The 20596-nt window shown below is 42.9% G+C and overlaps 1 protein-coding gene across 5 annotated transcripts in view; it reads right to left on the reverse strand.

Moving 5' to 3' along the window:
* The window catches only part of sin3aa (SIN3 transcription regulator family member Aa), a 145468-nt gene that overhangs the window by 39853 nt on the left and 85019 nt on the right, over positions 1 to 20596 (reverse strand). For all 5 annotated transcript variants that reach the window (XM_080216320.1, XM_080216319.1, XM_080216321.1 and 2 more), the window contains exons 9-13: positions 18776 to 18865; positions 11631 to 11749; positions 9471 to 9681; positions 8188 to 8304; positions 488 to 726 (exon numbers count right to left, since the gene is read on the reverse strand). In XM_080216320.1, coding sequence (XP_080072446.1) covers positions 488 to 726; positions 8188 to 8304; positions 9471 to 9681; positions 11631 to 11749; positions 18776 to 18865 — 776 coding nt within the window. The remainder of the gene's footprint in view (positions 1 to 487; positions 727 to 8187; positions 8305 to 9470; positions 9682 to 11630; positions 11750 to 18775; positions 18866 to 20596) is intronic.

The following is a 20596-nucleotide window of genomic DNA, read 5'->3' on the forward strand; positions in this document are numbered from 1 at the left end:
TATGAACGAAAGAACAGTACCATAACACAGCTACTTCCTCAATTGGGACTGGTCACCTCAGTTACAAAAGATTCAACCTGCAACCAGCTGCTTTGTATAACTGAGAACACATTCTAACTTAGTTTTAAATGTTGGCAAACATCAGCAAACAAATGTTTAATATGTTTGCCGAGCGTGCCTGTGACTGCTATTTTCATGTGTTAACCCATTTATCCTAGATGGGTGTAGCGCCTGCATTACAAAAACAGAGGATTCAAATTCATCAACATTGCCAACATCTTAAGGTCAAGGCATTTATGCATCAAGACAAACTCTTAATACAGTATAGAAACTGTTGCAGAGATACCTGCATTCATTTAATCTTATGAATAATCTTATTACACAAGTGCCAAATATATACAATGCACACATTACAACAATAGTACCTGGATTTCAATATATACTGCATTTAAAATACTTTTCTAATACACTGCAGGATTGAATCTACCTTTTCAGCACAATGGGAACTGCCACTGCAGGATTCTTTTTCAGGCCGTCAAGTATGTCCGCAGCCTTGTCTGCATATATCCTCTGAATGGCCTTACGGTGAATGACTTCTGAAGTGCCACCAAGGGTGTTATCCAGACGAAATTTAGCTTGGTCCTCCGCTGACATCCGTGACAGCTTCTTCTGAACAGTTTCCAGGACACGGATCGTTGCTAGGTTCGTTTCCAAGACAACGTCGAGCTGTGCCAAAAAATACAAGAATTGGGTTTTGTTCTGAAATAAAGTTTTCAACTCCTATGTAAAAAATAATTGCTAAGGAACTTTCGAAAAGCAAAGTCAGACATCGGATTCTTAGCATCCACTTTTCCAGAGAGACCCACTGCACCAGATCATGGTATGACCCACATGATCTGTTCCTGGGACAAAGGGGATGCGACTTTATTTAAATAGAATCTAAATTATTGTGCCCTGCACAGTCCATAAATGACTGGTGACTGTTGGTCTATGAGCAAATTTCAGTTCACTCATTAGAAGTTTCTTTTTTAGTGTTACAAGTAGGCTTACATTAACACTGCAATGAAGTTACTGTGAAAATCCCCTAGACGACACACTCCGGCGCCTGTTCCGGTATACTGAAGGAGAATTTAGCATGGTCAATGCGCCTAACCAGCATATCTTTCAGAGTATGAAGAAAACCAGAGCACCTTGAGGAATTCCACGCAAACACAGAACACGCAAACTCCACACAGTGACCCAAGCCGGGAATTGAACCTGGGTCCCTGGCGCTGTGGGACAGCAGTGCTAAACACTGTGCTGCCAAAAATGGTACATGGCATAACGCATAAAGTTCATATTTTCCTCTGTAAAAATTGAATTAAAGGGATAACAAAAAGTAAGAAGACTGTAAAAATACCTTAATACAGGATTACATTTCAATGGGCAGAGATATCGAAGCAATTGTTTGTTTTAAAGAATAGTTGCAAGTTAAGGGCCAAAATGGCCTGTAAGGGATCAAGGTAAAATATTAACTGATCATTTTGATTCTAATAGTGAAATTACACATGATCTAAAATGCATGAATTATTAACTGAAAGTAGTCTAGGTATAGGAATCCTAATCCTGAAACGACAATAACTTCAGAGTTTGTAACAGTTGATACCCCTTATAGGTCAGTCAACAGATCCTATACAGTGAAACCTAATCCAGCTCCCATGTGTTATGCTTCAAAAATATTGCAGCCGGAATGTGTGCAATGCGCTGAACTGAAAATCTACTACAGCCAATCAGTACAACAGAAATACAACAGCTCAGCATTAAGTCACCAATCACTAACCATTCATGGGAATATCAGGAAAAGGCCATTCAGCCCCTCATGGAGTATGACAGAAAATTAATAAGAAATATAAGAAAGATAATGAAAACTTCTACAAGTATAGAGGAAGGAAAAGTGTAGTGAAAGTGAGGGTTAGTCCCTTAGAGGGCGAGATTAGGAAATTAACAATGGGAAACAAGGAAAACTTTAAAGTTTATTTATTAGTCACAAGTACATCAACACTGCAAAGAAGTTACTGTGAAATTCCCCTAGTTACCACAGTCCAGCACCTGTTCAGATTGAAAATGTGCACCTAACCAGCATGTTTTTCAGAATGTGGGAGGAAACCGGAGCGCCCGCACAGGGTGGAGGAAACCCATGCAGACACAGTGAGAACGTGCAGACTGCACAGAGACAGTGACCCAGGTCAGGAATCGACCCGGGTCCCTGGCGCTGTGAAGCAGCAGTGCTAACCACTGTGCTGCCGTGCCGCCCTCAATGGCAGAGATTTTGAACTTTTGCATCTGAGTTCACAGTTGAAGACACAACACACATCCCAAGAATAGTAGAAAAGCAGGAGGCAAAAGAATGAGGAAGGAGCTTAAAACAATCGCAACCTCTGAAACAGCAGTGTTAGGAAAATTAATGGTCTAAAGGCTGAAAAGTTCCTCAGACCTGATGAAGTAGCTGCAGAGATAGTGAATGCAGTGATAGTAAAATTCCTACAATCCTGTGATGGGCCCAGTGGATTGGAAATGTAATACCGCTATTCAAGAAAGGAGGCATGAAAGAGAAAACTACAGGTCAGTTATGAAACCCTACTGACAGGTTTCTATATAGAACTTTTTGTTTTAACTAAAATGTCTTTTTCACAAAAGCATAAACTTTAGACACAAAAACACACCCAGCTCTAATTTTAAGATCATGTCTCAAGTGCTTGTCATTCATCAACCAAAAGAAAGTTTTTTCATACGTACCATATCTAATCCTATTGAGTAGAATTAGCCTGTACTCTTTTTTAATCGAACGTAGGACATGGGCATCACTGACTGGCCAGCATTTATTGCCCATCTCGAATGAGTATGTCATTATTAACAAGTGGTTATGAAGAATAAAAAGTGATTGCATGGAACGATAGAAGGTGCCGAGAGGACTTTACAGGGTGGATGCTGTGTTTGTTTTCCTCTCTGGAGAGTCCAGAACTCAGGTTCTGGTGTCAGGGCAAGGGGTTGATGATTCAAGTCTGAGATGAGGAGGAATTTCTTACTCAAAGGGTTGTGAATCTTCAGAATTCTCCACTTGGAGGGCTGTAGATGATGTCACTGAGTATACTCCAGACTGACATCGATAGATTTTTGAACTCCAGGGAAAACTATGGAATGTAGGGATTGGGTGGGTAAGTAGGATCCAAATGAATGGCAAAGGGGGACTGCAAGGCTTACTCCGGCTGCCATTTCTTATCGTCTGAACATTTTAAACACCTTAATCAGATCACCAAAACTTCTATAATCATCATTTCCCTTAAAACACCCCAATTTCAAGTGATAAATAATGCACAGCGTATGTACCAGTTCTCAGGCAAAGGTAAGTGATCTTTAGTTTTATATACCAATAATTGGTTCTAACTGTATAATTATGAAGAATTGTAACATGCTACTATTCTTCAAAAGATTGATCAGCTAACGACAAATGAAGTGTGCATGTTATCATGGAGCTAGAGTGTGTTAGAAGAGAGCAGGGCTCCGGGTTCGATACCCGGCTCGGGTCACTGTCTGTGTGCAGTCCGCATGTTCTCCCCGTGTCTGTGTGGGTTTCCTCCGCACGTTCTCCCCGTGTCTGTGTGGGTTTCCTCCGGACGCTCCGGTTTCCTCCCACAGTCTGAAAGGTGTGCTGGTTAGGTGCAATGGCCGTGCTAAGTTCTCCCTCAGTGTCCCTGAACAGGTGCTGGAGTGTGGCAACTAGGGGATTTTCATGGTGACTTCACTGCGGTGTTAATGTAAGCCCACTTGTGACGAATAAATAAACTACTTTACTTGACAGCACAGTAGCACAGTAGTTAGCACTGCTGCTTCACAGCTCCAGGGACCTGGATTCGATTCCCGGCTTGGGTCACTGTTTGTGTGGAGTTTGCACATTCTCCTCGTGTCTGCGTGGGTTTCCTCCAGGTGCTCCGGTTTCCTCCCACAGTCCAAAGATGTGCAGGTTAGGTTGACTGGCCATGCTAAAGTTGCCCCTTAGTGTCCTGAGATGAGTAGGTTAGAGGGATTAGTGGGTAAATATGTAGGGATAAGGGGGTCAGGCCTGGTTGTACAGACTTGAAGGGCCAAGTGGCCTCTTTCTGCACTGTAGGATTTCTACGATTCTATGATTTAGGGTTGTCCATGGGGCAAGTCAGGACGCTAACCTCTAGTTAATGACTGGCAGTAAATTAGTTTAGTTTCTCAGACTTTATTTTTTTTTAAAGAGAGGTTTTCCATTTGACAATTGTCACAAAACATCACAAATCCCCAAAGTCCAATAGAGAGTCCCCATTACTCCACATAAACAAACAGAAAACGCCAGCAAACATTCATACAAATGATTCCAATTATTAATCACTGCAATGGTTGTAGTCAGTGTCTCCTCCTCTCATATGGGTAAAGAAAGGATACAAGGAGACCGGGGGGATCGCAGGATAACATTATCTGCACACGGCCCCATGGTGCACACTCTTCTCCACAGGATAACAGAGACAGAACTATACAATATACAGGATCCTTTGTGGGATAATCTATAGCCAGCCAGGGTCTAACTCAACATCCCAGGTTCTCCAAGCAATGCAAGGATAACCCGGAAAATGGGGAACCTCAGGATATTGCCATTGGTACAGGTTGTACCCTGGCAGTACATGTTCTCATGTACGGGAACCAGTAAGCCAAGAATTCGTACACCTCGCCTAGGCTTGGAACATTACTAACCTCCCTCCTCTCCAGCTGTATGAGAGGTACCAATCAAGCTCCCCAACACTGGAAAACTTCAATCACTAAGAAGAATGATCAAGACACCCATGAACAAGGTATCTTGGGGAGAGAAAGGACCCTCCTTCCAACAAGACAAGTGAAACCCTCCAGGATTAACCCATGACAAATCAGGGCCTATATCAACATCCCACCCACCCAGATAAAGGAAGGAAAACCTAGGGAGAGAGGAGAGAGGATTATCCAATTGACACCAGATGCAGTTTTTCCACATACACTTTTACAGGAAGGATACGAGGAATAGAACAGCCCAACCTCACAAGGAACAGGACACTAGCCCCACCACTACCAGCACTTGGAGGAGGTGACCTACTCCCCCAAACAGCCTAATCTACATCCAAAAAGAGACTCCAACAACAGTGAACCAAAGTCCACAGACTCGCACTTAGGTCCTGCAAATAACAGGACATTACATCCTCAGTGGATCCAAGTCTCGAGAGAGAGAGAGAGAGAGAGCGCAGTCCAGAAGCCCCTGAAGAGGGGAGGGCAAAGTGAAGGGTACTAAATGTTGTCTTCTTCAGTGTAAATGCATGGATTACAGCACATAAAAAAAAATCAACAAACCAGGTAAATACCACACCAGTTTTGTGTTATACAGTAACCCCATACATTCCTCACGAAGAGAAGGAGACCTGCAAACAATTAAATAGGGCCTCCTTCATTTCACCATTGGAGCACGCCAGTGGACCAATACAGTCAAAAAAACCAGACAGACAATCTGATTTTCTCAATATGACTGGATAATAGGTGACACATACATCCTTGTCAGGGTAAAAGACAGAATCACAACATCAGGATTATAATCTCAAGGGAACAAAGTTGAGGATTACTGATGAACTGCGGGGTAATATAATCAAAAACAGAGCTCGAAAAGGCCAAAGCCATGACTGGATCATCGAACTGCATCCGTGATCCATCCAGAGTTTCACCGAAGCCTCTGGACCTTCGTCCTGGCAAAGAGAAGCCTAGGCCCCCACGGGTGGCAAGGACCCAACATGTCCTGCCACCTCCAACCCTTCTTGAGGACAAGACAACGCAAGAATGGTGGTCGGAGTCTTCAACCGGCCCTAGGCCTTGCAAACCGGATACAATCATTGGAATTTTACCAGCTCGTCTGACACAGAATCATAATGGGCAGACAATGGAAATGTCCGTTGACCTCGGGTGGGAATTTCCAGTCTCGCCCAAGAGGGGCCATAAAATCCTGCCCAACGTGCTTCATTGAACTCAAGACGCCCGGTCTTCACATTCAAATCGTGAAAGCATGGCAATCAATTCTCAAATTTGGCGGGGGATTCATCCTCAGCACTCCTCGGCAGACCAGGTGCATGGATACCCCTTCTCTGGCCCCATCTCCCCGAGTCAGCTAGGATAAATGACACACCATGCAGTAGGATCTCCACGGACCAAAGCTGAGTCTTTACTGAAGAAACTGCCCTCTCCATTGACAGGATTCTCGTCTCCAATCGTCCATTTTCTTTAGGATATCTCGCAGTTCATCAAAATGAGCACCAAAAATCTGTGCCGGGGACCCAAGACTGTTGTCCACACCTTCACTCAACACCAATAGCATCACCGAATAAGTCCCCTCACCGCCACTGTGAACCAAGCCTCACCCCGGCCGTCCCTGAACACGTAGAAACCAGAAGCAGGAGTAGGCCTTTCAACCTTTGAGCTCGCTCCGCCATTCATTATCATGGCTGGTCATCAAATTCAATATCCTGATTTCCACCCCACCCCGCTCCCCCATATCCCTTGACCTCTTTAGCCCTAAGAGTGATGTCTAATTTCTTTGTGAAATCATACAACTTTTTGGCCTCAATTACTCTCTCTCTGGTAGTGAATTCCACACATTGGCCACTCTCTGGTTGAAGAAATTTCTCACCTCAGTTCTAAAAGAATAATCTCTTATCCCAGTTTTGGACTCCCGCACCATTGGGAACATTCTTTCTGAATGTACCCTGTTAGAATTTTATAAGTTTCTATGGGATCCCCTCTCACTCTTCTAAACTCCAGTGAATATAATCCTAACCGACGCAGTCTCTCCTCATACGACAGACCTGCCATCCCAGGAATCAGCATCGATCAAACAAGGATCTTTTTGACTTAAGTTGGTTCCCCTTTGCCAAAGTGGAGCCTGGATCCTTCAGGATCATAGTACAGATTATACACTTCTGGATTGGATAATTAAGGGTTGTGCATCATGATAAAAAATGGATTAAAAGAATGAGTTCACAAAATACAGTCGTTCCTGCACTGACATCATGTGATTCCCCCAGAATGTTATTTTATTGACAAAGGTTCAATACAGAAGAAAAATGTAACCAGTCAGTAAAGCACAGAAAACTCAAAACTTTGCATCAATTCTTCACCAGTCAGAATATTGCAACTTGTAAAATGTGTCAATTCAGGGATGAGCACTAGATGGCATAGTGGCTTGCACCTTCTCTTCAATAATAGTTCCAACCCATAGATCTCCCCAACACGAATATAAACTAACCACGCTCCAATGGGTAACATACTTGCAACATGCTAGTGGCCATTTCAGTGTTGTGTGTGTGTGGGTAGGTGCCTGTATCTACAGGATTGTTCAGCACGCCTGCTTACTGGGGACACCTTCCGAGGCAAAGAGAAATTGCTGCTGAAGAAACATCAACATCCTTGCTTTGGTCTGCCCAAAACGCCATGGTCTTTCCAGTGCAAAGAGCTATCCACAGCTGAATATTGGAGACTTTGGGCAGCATGGTGGCACAGTGGTTAGCACTGCTGCCTACAGCACCAGGGACCCCGATTCAATTCCTGCTTGGGTCACTGTCTGTGTGAAGTTTGCACATTCTCTCCGTGTCTGCATGGGTTTCTCCGGGTTCCTCTCAGTCCAAAGATGTGCAGGTTAGGTGGATTAGCCATGCTAAATTGGGGGGCCTAGGGTACATGCATGAGGTTATGATAGGGCCAGGGTGGAAGTGGTCGGTGCAGACTCGATGGGCCAAATGGTCACCTTCTGCACTGTAGGATTCTATGATTCTAGTGCATTCCAAAGTCCAAGACTATGTGCTGGAGGATGCACTAAAATTTGAGGCAGCCAGTGCCAACGACATTGGGAAAGGACACTTTCTAAGGTTCATCTGCATTGTTATACTGAAGGGTGAGAAACCATGTGAAACCCCTCGTCTGATATCTTTGTCACGGAATGTACCCTCTAAATATCGTGTTTAATTGCAATTTTATTGAAGCATCCCAGAGTGCCACACGCTGTTTGGACAGATTTTGTATTGCACCTTAGGCAATGTCCACTTTGAACTATTATGGAATGTAATTTTTACACATTTTTATGAATAATGTATATTTTTTCGAAAAAACACATCTGCTTACCTCAAACCTCTCATCTTCACACCTGTAGATGTGCTCTTCGTACTGCGTTTTCTTTGAGCTAACAAAGGTAGAGTCTTCAGACCAAGAGGGAAAGGACACCCACGTATCATTCAGAACCTGTAGTAAACATATCAGTAACAATTACAAAGCAACAAAGAGGTAAGAAAGCAGAATCTATCCATAAGTGTTAGCGTTTGGGATTCTTTTCGCTAGAGAACAGTGAGTCTGGGTCATTGGATACGTACGAGGATGATCACGTATGGCATAGTGGTTAGTACTGCTGCCTCACAGCACCAGGGACCCAGGTTCAATTCTGGCCTTGGGTCACTGTCTGTGTGGAGTTTGCATGTGTCTGTGTGGATTTCCGCCAGGTGCTCCAGTTTCCTTCCACAGTCCAAAGTTGTGCAGGTTAGGTTCACTGGCCATGCCAAATTGACCCTCATGTCAGGGGGATTAGCAGGATAAATGTGTGGGGTATTAGGAATAGGGCCTGGGTGAGATTGTGGTCCATACAGACTCAATGGGCCGAACAGCCTCCTTCTGTACTGGAGGGATTCTATGAGTTGCAAATTTTTGCAGACCTACACAGATACAGGGAGAACATGTAAACTCCACACAGTCACCCAAGGCCAGAATTGAACCTGGATCCCTGGCTCTGTGAAGCAGCAGTGCTAACCACTGTGCCAATCAGTTAAACCATGATCTTACTGAAAGGTGGAGCAGGCTCAAGGGCCATTAGATTTACTTCTGCTCCTACTTCTCAAGATGTTTCTGATAGATCTGCAATTCAACTCTATTTACCCACCTTAGCTACAAATTCCTTGCCAGTGTCCCAGTATAAACTACCAATGTTCATGTATAAACCACCAGTATCTTTGGCTATGACCAGGCTCAGTATAAACAACGAAACTCATTACCAATAAAACATGACTCAAATATAAATTTCCATTTCTCACTTCTTAGAAGTCACATTCACATTTTACCAATTGTGTAGGAGTGCAAAGTTAATCTTCCCCCTTCAGAATAAAATAATTTCCTTTTTGTGGCGCGTGATTAGATCCGCACAATCATTTACCAGATAGTGGCTTGCAGTAGGAACTGTTTGGGCAATAAAATCAGAGGGTGTAATACTTTATACCAGCAACTCTTCCACAAGTCTCAAAGTCACCTACCCCAGACAACAGTGTTAAAGCAAAGTCAGAAATCAGCCTCAAAGTTAGTCTCCTCTTCAGCTGCAATGGAATTTAACTTTCAGTGAAATAACTTCATACTGATGTCCTTACCTCTTTGCAGAGGGGAGTTCTGCCAGTGCACTTGGGCTGTTGGAAGCTTTTGGGCAGTGCTCGATAACTTGAACCAAGTCGCTTACAAGAAGCGTAATCAATTTCCATTGCTATACCCTCTGTCGCTCTCTCCTTAGGAAATGCCTCAATGTGGGAAGACTCCTTATAACCCAGGAAATTCTTAAACCAGACAAAGAGCTCCGGAAACTTTCTGCAAGAAAATATGGAAAAATTAAAAAAGTAAATTTGGTTCATTGTCTTTCTGGTTTGATAGTCACCTGCCTAACCTAGTCGACAGGATGGTTTGTCTTTCAACATTTTCCTTGCTTTCTGTTCGGGAAGTTGACAGAAATGGAGGTTCTCAGGCTCAAACCCTCTCCCAATCAAACTGTACCCACAGTGTCCAAAAATGCACTTCTGGTGAACTGGCACAGCAACAATAATCTCTCCCTCAATGTCAACAAAACGGAGGAGATTGTCATCGACTTCAGGAACTGCAAAGGACTACAAAAGGTCGTGAATGAAGACCAGTCCATCACACAAACCAGCCTCCCATCCATTGACTCTGTCTACACTTTATAACCTGATACAAGTAGAATTTTCAGAAGTTATAGCCTTCGTCTGCCTCGGCAAAACAGCCAGCATAATTAAGGACACCACGCACCCCGGACATTTTCTCTTCCACCTTGTCCCATCGGGAAAAAGATACAGAACTCTGAGGTCACGTACCAACCGACTCAAGAACAGCTTTTTCCCTGCTGCCATCAGACTTTTGAATGGACTTACCTTGCATTAAGTTGATCTTTCTCTACACCCTAGCTATAACTGTAACACTACATTCTACACTCTCATTTCCTTCTCTATGAATGGTATACTTTGCCTGTATAGTGCGCAAGAAACAATATTTTTCACTGCATATCAATACATGTGACAGTAATAAATCAAATCAAAACCCAATCAACTAAAAGCTCTACAATACGTTTGTCTAGTACATTCATATGTGCAACTAAACAGTAACAAGTTCCATACTATAGGCTGCATAAATCCAAGGCTAGATTTAAATCAGCAGGCATACAACAAAGTCTAATATTTTTAAACAATACACTGTAAATTTTATTTTACTTTCTTTAATCTTGGAATCAAACTGGTAAACTACTAATTGCATGTACAACCCTCTTCTTTTAGGTTCGGGGGAAGCGTTACTTTTAATGGATTACTTGAGTAATTGATGTAACATCGTAAGAGCAGGCAGGACAAATGGCTTGGTCCAAATTAAACAGCTTGCAGATCAGCAGTAAGTTAAAGACAGCCCACCCCAAGTACTGGCACTTGTTATCTGAAGCCAAAAAAACCACAAGAAAGGTGTTTGCTGTTTAGTTTTATAGGCATACAGTTTTTTTCCCCCTATAAAATACTTGCATTAGTTCTGAGGTCGAATAGGTAATCCTTACACTAATCAAACCATCTCCAACTGGCTACCTTGGCTGACAAAAATCAATTTTAAAAGGCTATAACTTTTGAAAATTCTACTTGTATCAGGTTATAAAACCCACTGGGTGAGAGTGATACTACTTCTGTGCACAAATGGACATGCCCAATTTGTAGGTTGCATCAACAATTGTATTCTGATGAGTTAGGACCATGTTAACATAGCTCCATAATTCCAAACATAACCTGGTCGCCAGTCATTGTCATGAACAGGAAAGAGTCACTAGATCCTCATCACTTCAGCTTGTGAAAAGTGAAAAGGAATAGTAGTGCGGAAATCAGATTATGTCACCAGAAACCTTTGCCATGCAGCTTTTGGAGGTGAGTTGCCAAAAAATATCTTCCCAACACATGACACATACTGTGCAATTTTTTATGGCTTATTATTTTTTTGAAAATGACAACTGCCCAGTTGCTTTACATCTCAATGTTCCATTTCCTAATCAGCCTCTAATCTTCCAGCTTCCTGCATCACACGTCATTATAGTCTGGAAATTGGTCATGCTGAATCTTTGACTCACGGAAATAGACTGAATGACAGAGTATTTCTTTGTTCACAACAAAAAAAAGGGCTGCAATGAACCCTTTCTTTACTTTGGACTGCTGAAGTCTTCAGAGGTTTGAGAACCCTGACCAGGAATCAGACCCCGTTCTCTCTCGGTGTTCACTTACCCCAAGAAAGGAAACACAAGCTGGACCAGCTCTGCACGGGAGATCACCTCCTGGTTAAAGATGAGAAGGCAGCGTAGGAAGTTCTCATAAGCCTCTGTGCTCCGCAGAGCTTTCCGCACCTAAAGTCAGACAAATAAGGAATGCTTGATTGCACTTTTCATTCCTTTAATCCATAACACGGGGTTGGGGTTGGAGAGAGGGGTATATTTAAAGCAGAAGTCCAAGGAACTTGTTGGTACACTAACAGCAAACGTGTCTCATCAGTATAGCAATTGTCTAATGCTTCACTGGCTTGGCTGACATTTGCTTTTCCCAATACATGTTAAAATACAATCCAACCACTGGTCAGGTTATTAGATCGTTTCATGTAAAAAAATCTATCAAAACTCACAAATGCTTGAAGTGAGCTGATTTATTGAGAACTATTGCAAAGGAACAGTTCAAGAATTGGATTTCTTTATTTTCTATAGAAATACCTTGAGGGGACAATCAGAAAAAGTTTATCCCACACACAGAAAAGCCCAAAGAAAATCACGTTCATCCCAAGTCCTTTTTTTTTACACTGACGTGTCAACTGTGACTCAGCTGGGAGCAACCTCACCTGACTCATGGGGCTCCGGGTTCAAGTCCCACTCCAGAGCTCGAGCACAAAAACTGAGGCTGACACTCCAGTGCAGTACTGGGGGAGTGCTGCACGGTCAGAGATGCTATCGTCCAGGTGAGATGTTAAACCCAGTCGTCTGTTCCAGGTGAATGTAAAAAAATCCCATGGCACTATTCCGAAGATGAACAAGGGAGGTATCCCTGGTGTCCTACCCAATATTTGTCCAGTGATCAACATCACACAAAAAAAAAATCACATTGCTGTTTGTGAGAGTTTGCTGTCTGCAAATTGGCTGCTGCATTTCTTAACTTACAGCAGTGGCTACACTTCAAAAAAAGCTTCAATGGCTGTAAAGTGCTTTAAAATGTCCAGTGGTTGTGAAAATCACCATACAACACATCTTGCTTATTTCACTGCACAACCTGAAGCTGACTTGGAGATCATCCTCAACACCGGTGCACCACAAGACTGTGTTCTCAGCCCCCTACTATAATCCTGATACACCTATGATTGTGTGGCCAAATACCCCTCCAACTCGATTTTTAAGTTTGCTGAATGCACCACAATAGTGGGTCGGATCTCAAACAATGATGAGACGGAGTACAGGAATGAGATAGGAAATCTGGTGAACTAGTGCAACAATAATCTCTCCCTCAATGTCAACAAAACAAAAAAGATTGTCATTGACTTCAAGAAGTATAGTGGAGAACATGACTCTAAATACATCAATGGGGGTGAAGTAGAAATGGTTGGAAGTTTCAAGTTTTTAGGTGTCCAGATCACCAACAACCTGTCCTGGTCTCCCCATGCCGACACTATATGGAGGCCTGTGACCAGCGGTATGCCTCAGGGTGCTGGGTCCACTGTTATTTGTCATTTATATTAATGATTTGGATGAGAATTTTTGGGGCATGGTTAGTAATTTTGCAGATAACACCAAGATTGGTGGCATGGTGGACACTGAGGAAGGTTATCTCCAATTGCAACAGGATCTTGATCAATTGGGCCAGTGGGCTGATGAATGGCAGATGGAGTATAATTTAGACAAATGTGAGATAAAGCATTTTGGTACACTGAACCAGGGCAGGACTTACTCAGTTAATGGTAGAGCGTTGGGGAGAGTTACAGAACAAAGAGATCTAGGGGTATATGTTCATAGTGCCTTGAAAGTGGAGTCACAGGTGGAAGAGTGTTGAAGAAGTCATTCAGCATGCTTGGTTTCATCAGTCAGAACACTGAATACAGAAATTGGGACATCTTGTTGACATTGTACACAATTGGCCACAACTAGAATACTGTGCGCAATTCTGGTCACCCTATTATAGAAAGAATATTATTAAACTTGAAAGAGTGCACAAAAGATTTACCAGGATGCTACCAGGACTTGATGGACTGAGTTATAAGGAGAGGCTGAATAGACTGGGACTTTTTCCTCTGGAGCGTAGGAGGCTGAGGAGTGACCTTATAGAGGTCTATAAAATAATGAGGAGCATAGAGAAGGTAGATAGTCAATATCTTTTCCCAAAGGTAAGGAAGTCTAAAATTAGAGGGCATAGGTTTAAAGTGAGAGGGGAGAGATATAAAAGTGTCCAGAGAGGCAATTTTTTTCACACACAGGGTAGTGAGTGTCTGAAACAAGCTGGCAGAGATAGTAGCAGAGACGTGTACAATTTTATCTTTTAAAAAGCATTTAGACAGTTACATGGGTACGATGGGTATAGAGGGATGTGGGCCAAATGCAGGCAACTGGGATTAGTTTAGGGGTTTTAAAAAAAAGGGTGGCATGGACAAGTTGGGCCGAAGGGAGTGTTTCCATGCTGTAAACTTCTGTAACTCTATAGTTAAAAAAGCCCACCAACGCCTCTACTTTCTCAGAAGACTAAGAAAATTCGGCATGTCAGCTATGACCCTCACCAACTTTTACAGATGCACCACAGAAAGCATTCTTTCTGGTTATATCACAGCTTGGTGTGGCTCCTGCTCTGACCAAGACCACGAGGAACTACAAAAGGTCGTGAATGTAGCCCAATCCATCACGCAAACTAGCCTCCAATCCACTGACTCTGTCTACACTTCCGCTGCCACGGAAAAGCAGCCAACATAATTAAGGGCCCCATGCATCCCGGACATTTTCTCTTCCACCTTCTTCTGTCAGGAAGGTCGCGTACCAACCAACTCAAAAACAGCTTCTTCCCTGCTGCCATCAGACTTTTGAATGGACCTACCTTGCATTAAGTTGATCTTTCTCTACGCCCTAGCTACGACTGTGACACTACATTCTGCACTCTCTCCTTTCCTTCTCTCTGAACAGTATGCTTTGTCTGCATAGCGTGCAAGAAACTATTCTTTTCATTGTATACCAATACATATGACAATAATAAATCAAATCAATTCAAAATCTGAGCTTGCGCACTCACTTCTGTGTCTGTTTTAAATCAGCCAATTTAACTTCCACTGGCTCAGTACAGATCAGACCCAAGAGCAATCTTGAAACTGAGACTGAGCCAAGTGTAACATTTTGCTGCAATGTGTAGAATCAAACAGCAGATGCCACTAGCTGGCTCCCACAGCGAAAACAATCACTGTCTGTCTGTCCTCACTGAGTGTCTATGGGCAGCCAGAGCCTATTCCATGAGTATTAATGCAACAAATAGATTAGAGTATGGGGGCCATATCATTAATATAGGCACTTTATCTGCACATGGTTGGGAGGTGTACACTGCTGTTATACCATCACCAAATACAGCTTTTCTTTTCATCAAGAAACATTTCTATGCAGGAATTAAAACCCTTGGCATCTCGTAAGAACTTGGCAAAATGCTTTATCCAGCAGACTGGTCACGGATTTACTTTTGTTTATAGCAATGAAGTGCAGCTTCCTCCTCAACCCTTGGTGCAAGCCCAGGGTTAAACACAGGCCAGCACTACCTGCGGCTGTGTCAGATCTACACAAGCCAACATATCTCCCTCACAATAATAAAAGCGAAATACTGTGGATATTGGAAATCTACTATAAAAACAGGAAATGCTGGAAAAACTCAACAGGTCTGGCAGTGTCTGTGCAGACAGAAACAGAGTGAAGAAAGCAGAATGGGGGCACAGTGGTTAGCACTGCTGCCTCACAGCACTAGGGACCCGGGTTCAATTCTAGCCTTGGGTGACCAACTGTGTGGAGTTTGCACATTCTCCACGTGGGTGGGTTTCCTTTGGATGCTCCGGTTTCTGCCCACAGTCCAAAGATGTGGGGGTTAAGTTGACTGGCTAAATTGCCCCTTAGTGTCAAGGGAATTCGCAGGGTAAATATGGGATTACGGGGATAGGGCCTGGGTAGCATTGTTGTCGGTGCAGGCTGATTGGCTGAATGGCCTCCTTCTACACCGTCAGGATTCAATGATTTCAAGTCCATATGAAGAAGAGTCCTATGGACTCAAAACATTAATCCTGTCCCCGTCGATGCTTTACCCCATATTTTCTGTTTTTATTTTGTATCTCCTTCACAGGAAGGCCTCCAGTCCAACCGCAAGCTTCCAGCTGCTCAGCATTTTAATTCTCTGGCCCACTCCCACTCTGTCTGCAACATCTTAAGCCAGTAATGGGCAACCTAGACTGGTGTGTCATGAGTGACCCTCCTTCATCTCAGTGGGCTGCAAGATTGAAATTGGGCTTGTTCACTAACTATGACCCCATGAATAAGATTGAATACATTGTAATACACACCAAATATTTCATAGCAAGGTATAATGATTAATCATTCATAGATTAATAGAACTGACAACTTCAAGTGGTAAAGACAAATATTTATGTTTGATTGGGCGCAGAGAGAGGAATGCACAGCTCTCACAGTCAATGTTGTGAGCAATCAGCACGCACCTTAATTTCACCTGCCCTTGCTTTATGAGCAAACTATTTCAGTCACACCTGTAGGAAAAAAGCCGCATAATGAAAACCAATGGAATGTGGCGACTCTGTGCATGGGCAACAGTCAATATAGTGTCTATTGGGCGCACTCAGAATGCTAATAGGTCACATGTGGCCCACCACTGCCTACGCTATTCTAATGAAGCTCAACGGAACTCAAGGAATAGCATCTCATCTTTCATTAAGCACGTTACCACCTTCCGAACTCAAGTTCAACAATGGACAGAGGAACAGAGTTTTAGGTTTGTGACCTCACATCAAAACAGATAGTCACAGGTCACTGACCAGAAACATTAACTCTGCTCCTCTCTCCAAAGATTCTGCCAGACCAGGTATTTCCAGCATTTTCTGTTTTGTTTGGCGTTTTGCTTTTAGAACTATAGAATCCCTACGATGCAGAAAGAACCTATTCAGCTCACTGTGGGAGAAAACTGGAGCAAACCTGTGCAAACACGGGGAGAATGTGCAAACTACATACAGACAGTCACCCCAGACCGGAGTCGAACCTGGGTCCCTGGCGCTGTGAAGCAGCAGCACTAATCACTAATCCAACAATTTCATGTCACGGTCACTGTTCCCATTACCAGGTGTGAATGATGATTCTGATGTTGACTCTTATAGTTCCTCTGGATCTATGGTTTGTTTCTTTACTTATCCCATTATCATCCACTTCTGCCTTGCACCATCATCCCTTTTGTCATTTAATGTCTCCTGCCTTCCACCCTGTCATAGGCTTTCTCATCTTGTTCCTTCTTCCTTCCCTACATAACAAACACCTATGTCAAACTCCTATTTATTGACTACAGTTCAGCCTTCAACACCATTATTCTACAAAACTCATCTCCAAACTCTGTGGCCTGGGGCTTGGCTGCTCCCTGTGACCAGATCCTAGACTTCCTAACCCAGAGGTCGCAATCAGTAAGGACAGGCAACAACACCTTTTCCACAATCATCCTCAACACTGACGCCCTATAACCTTGTGTTCTCAGCTCCCTACTCCCCTCCAACTCAATTTTCAAGTTTGCTGATGACATCACGTTAGTGGGTCAGGTCTCAAACAGTGATGAGACAGAGTACACAAAAGAGATTGAGAATCTGGTGAACTGGTGGAACAGCAATAATCTCTCCCTCAATGTCAATAAATGAAGGAGATAGTCATTGACTTCAGGAAGTGGAGAGGAGGACCTGTCTACATCAATAGGGACAAAGTAGAAATGGTTGAGAGCTTCAAGTTTCTAGGTGTCCAGATCACCAACAACTTGTCCTGGACTCTCATGCCGGCGTTATAGTTAAGAAAACCCACCAATGCCTCTACTTTCTCAGGAGGCTGAGGAAATTTGGCATGTCAGCTACGACTTTCACCAACTTTTACAGATGCACCATAGAAAGCATCCTTTCTGGTTGTATCACAGCTTGGTATGCCTCCTGCTCTGCTCAAGACCACAAGAAACTACAAAGGGTTGTGAACGAAGCCCAGTCCATCAGGCAAACCAGCCTCCCATCCATTGACTCTACACTTACCACTGCCTCGGAAAAGCAGCCAACATAATCAAGGACCCCACGCACCCCGGACATTCTCTCTTCCACTTTCTCCCATCAGGAAAAAAATACAAAAATCTGAGGACACAACTCAAAAATGGCTTCTTCCATGCTGCCATCAGACTTTTGAATGGGCCTATTTTGTATTAAGGTGATGTTTCTCTACACCCTAGCTATGACTGTAACACTACACTTTGTACACTTTGTATAGTGCAAGAAAAAATACTCTACACTGTGTACATATGTGACATTAATAATTCAAATTAAATCAAAATCCCTGTTTCTGTACTTGTTTAAAACCCACTATATCTCAAACTTGTTGCAGTTGTGATGAGAGGTAATCGATCTGAAACATTAACTCCATTTCTCTCTGTCGCTATAGATGCTGTCTGACCTGCTGAGTATTTCTAACATTTACTGTTTTGATATCTCAACAAGTAGGAGAAATAGCAATCAATCTTTTGGGGATTGGAAGGGAAAAGGGCATTTTAAAAATACTTTGAAACTTGATTTAAGGGCTTTTTCCACTCAAAGTTGTCCATAATCAAACAGTCAATAAGTAATAAGCTTCTTCAGAAGACGACACAGCTTCGATTCAATACATCAGAGGTTTGAAAAATTGGTATCTGCAACAGTTTTGTTTTTAAAAACAGGCAGGACCAGCATTTATTGCCCATCCCTAAATGTCCAAGAGAAGTTGGCAGCAAGTCACTGATAACTTGTTTGGTGCAAGTGAGTTGCAGGCTCGGTCGCTTCAGAGGGCAGTTAAGAATTAATCTCAGCGCTGTGGGTCTTGAGTCACATACAGGCTACATTGAGCAAGGACAGCAGTCAACCAAATGGGTTTTAACGAAATTGTTTCATGGAATACTATTATTGAGACTAGCTTTTTATTGCAGATTTATTTCATTAGCCGAATTTAAATTCTCCACCTGCCCCAGGTGGGATTTGAACTCATGTCACTGCCACCCTCTCTATTAGTCCAGTAATGTTAAGCACCACCTTCCACAAAGAGGAAGGACTTGGAAAGAAGAGCCTGCAACCAAATTCCTTTAATGCTCTGATTGGAATCAATCTCACTTACCTTGTCAAAGAATAAGGTTTCTGTTCCAGCTCCATGCTTACTGGCTTCTGCCAAGGACTGGTCTTTCAATCCTAATATTTTTGGTTTCTTCTACAAAAGAAAAGAGGAAGTTGCGGTCACTGACGGTTCTTGTTTAATGCAGATGAAGTAGTTTACAGCACAGAAAGAGGTTACTTTGCCCATCATGTCTGCACCAGGCAAAAAATGAGCCCCCTGCGCCCCCCCCTCCAACCCCACTTTTAGATAAGTTGAGGGTATCTGCCTCTACTACCCTCCCAGGCAGTGAGTTCCAGACCTCACCAATCCTCATCTCCACTGTAATCTTTCTACCAATCACTTTTGAGCCACCACATCACTGCTCAGGTAAATAGCCCTTCCCATCCATTCTATCCAGGCCCCTTACAATTTTGTACATCTCAATCAAATCTCCCCTCGGCCTCCTCTGTTACAAGGAGAAAAACCCCAGCCTATCCAATCTTCCCTCATAGCTGCAATTTTCCAATCCTAGCAACACCCTCGTAAATCTTCTCTGTACCCTCTCAATGCAATTCACCCTTTCTTGTAATGAGGTGACCAGAACTGCACACACTACTCAAGCTGTCGCTTAACTAGTGATTTATACAGCTCCAGCACAACCTCTCCACTCTATTCTATACCTTGGTCTTTCAGAATAATTGCAGAATGAAGACACACGCTCATTGTAACAGCTTAACATGCAAACTCAGGTAACCTAATGATCACATTACCATAGTCTTTCACCTCCACCCAGTACGGTTGCAACAACACTTCTCTACTTTTATACTCCAGTCCCTTTGCATTAAATGCCAACATCCCATTTGCCTTTTTTATTACATGCTGCACCTGCACACCAAGTATCATCGGTGGCAGAATAATGTGCCTTTTTAAAATTTATTAGTGTCACAAGTAGTCTTACATTAACACAGCAATGAAGTTACTGTGAAAATCACCTAGTGGCCACACTCTGACATCTGTTCGGATACACCAAGGGAGAATTTAGCATGGCCAACACACCTAACCAGCATGTGTTTTGGACTGTGGGAGAAAACCAGAGCACCCGAAAGAAACCCAGACAGATACGGGGAGAATGTACAACCTCCACACAGACTATGACCAAGCTGGGAATCGAACCCAGGTTCCTGGCGCTGTGAAACAGCAGTGCTAACTCCATGCCACCGTGCTGCCCTGTGAGGCATCCCAGTGTTAGGACAGTATAATTGCCCTATCATTATAAAACAAGATATCATTGGATTTACAACAAGCAAGACCACATTTAGCAAACATCGTACGCCATCTTGTTCAGAAATTATGCTGGAGCATATTGGTGCGGTGTAACATTGCTACAACAAACTTTTCTCCACATCAACACATTTGAGCCAGTATTCTTTTGATTGTGCCTGTGTGTAATCCTCTATATGTCTATTTTGTCTACATTTCCCGCTACTTTGCAAAAGCAAACCCCACGCACCCCGGACATTCCCTCTTTCACCTTCTTCTTTCGGGAAAAAGATACAAAAGTCTGAGATCACATAACACCTGACTCAAGAACAGCTTCTTCCCTGCTGCCATCAGACTTTTGAATGGAAATACCTCACATTAAGTTGATCTTTCTCTACACCCTAGCTATGACTGTAACACTATATTCTGCACCCTCTCCTTTCCTTCTCTATGAACGGTATGCTTTGCCTGTATAACACGCAAGAAACAATACTTTTCATTGTAAACTAATACATGTAACAATAATAAATCAAATCAAATTGAGTGTTCTTTTCTGTTAGACATGCTATATAGATGGATGCTATT

This window comes from Carcharhinus amblyrhynchos, chromosome 32 (genome assembly GCF_965287045.1).
Source record: "Carcharhinus amblyrhynchos chromosome 32, sCarAmb.v2.hapA, whole genome shotgun sequence".
Classification (NCBI taxonomy): Eukaryota; Metazoa; Chordata; class Chondrichthyes; order Carcharhiniformes; family Carcharhinidae; genus Carcharhinus; species Carcharhinus amblyrhynchos.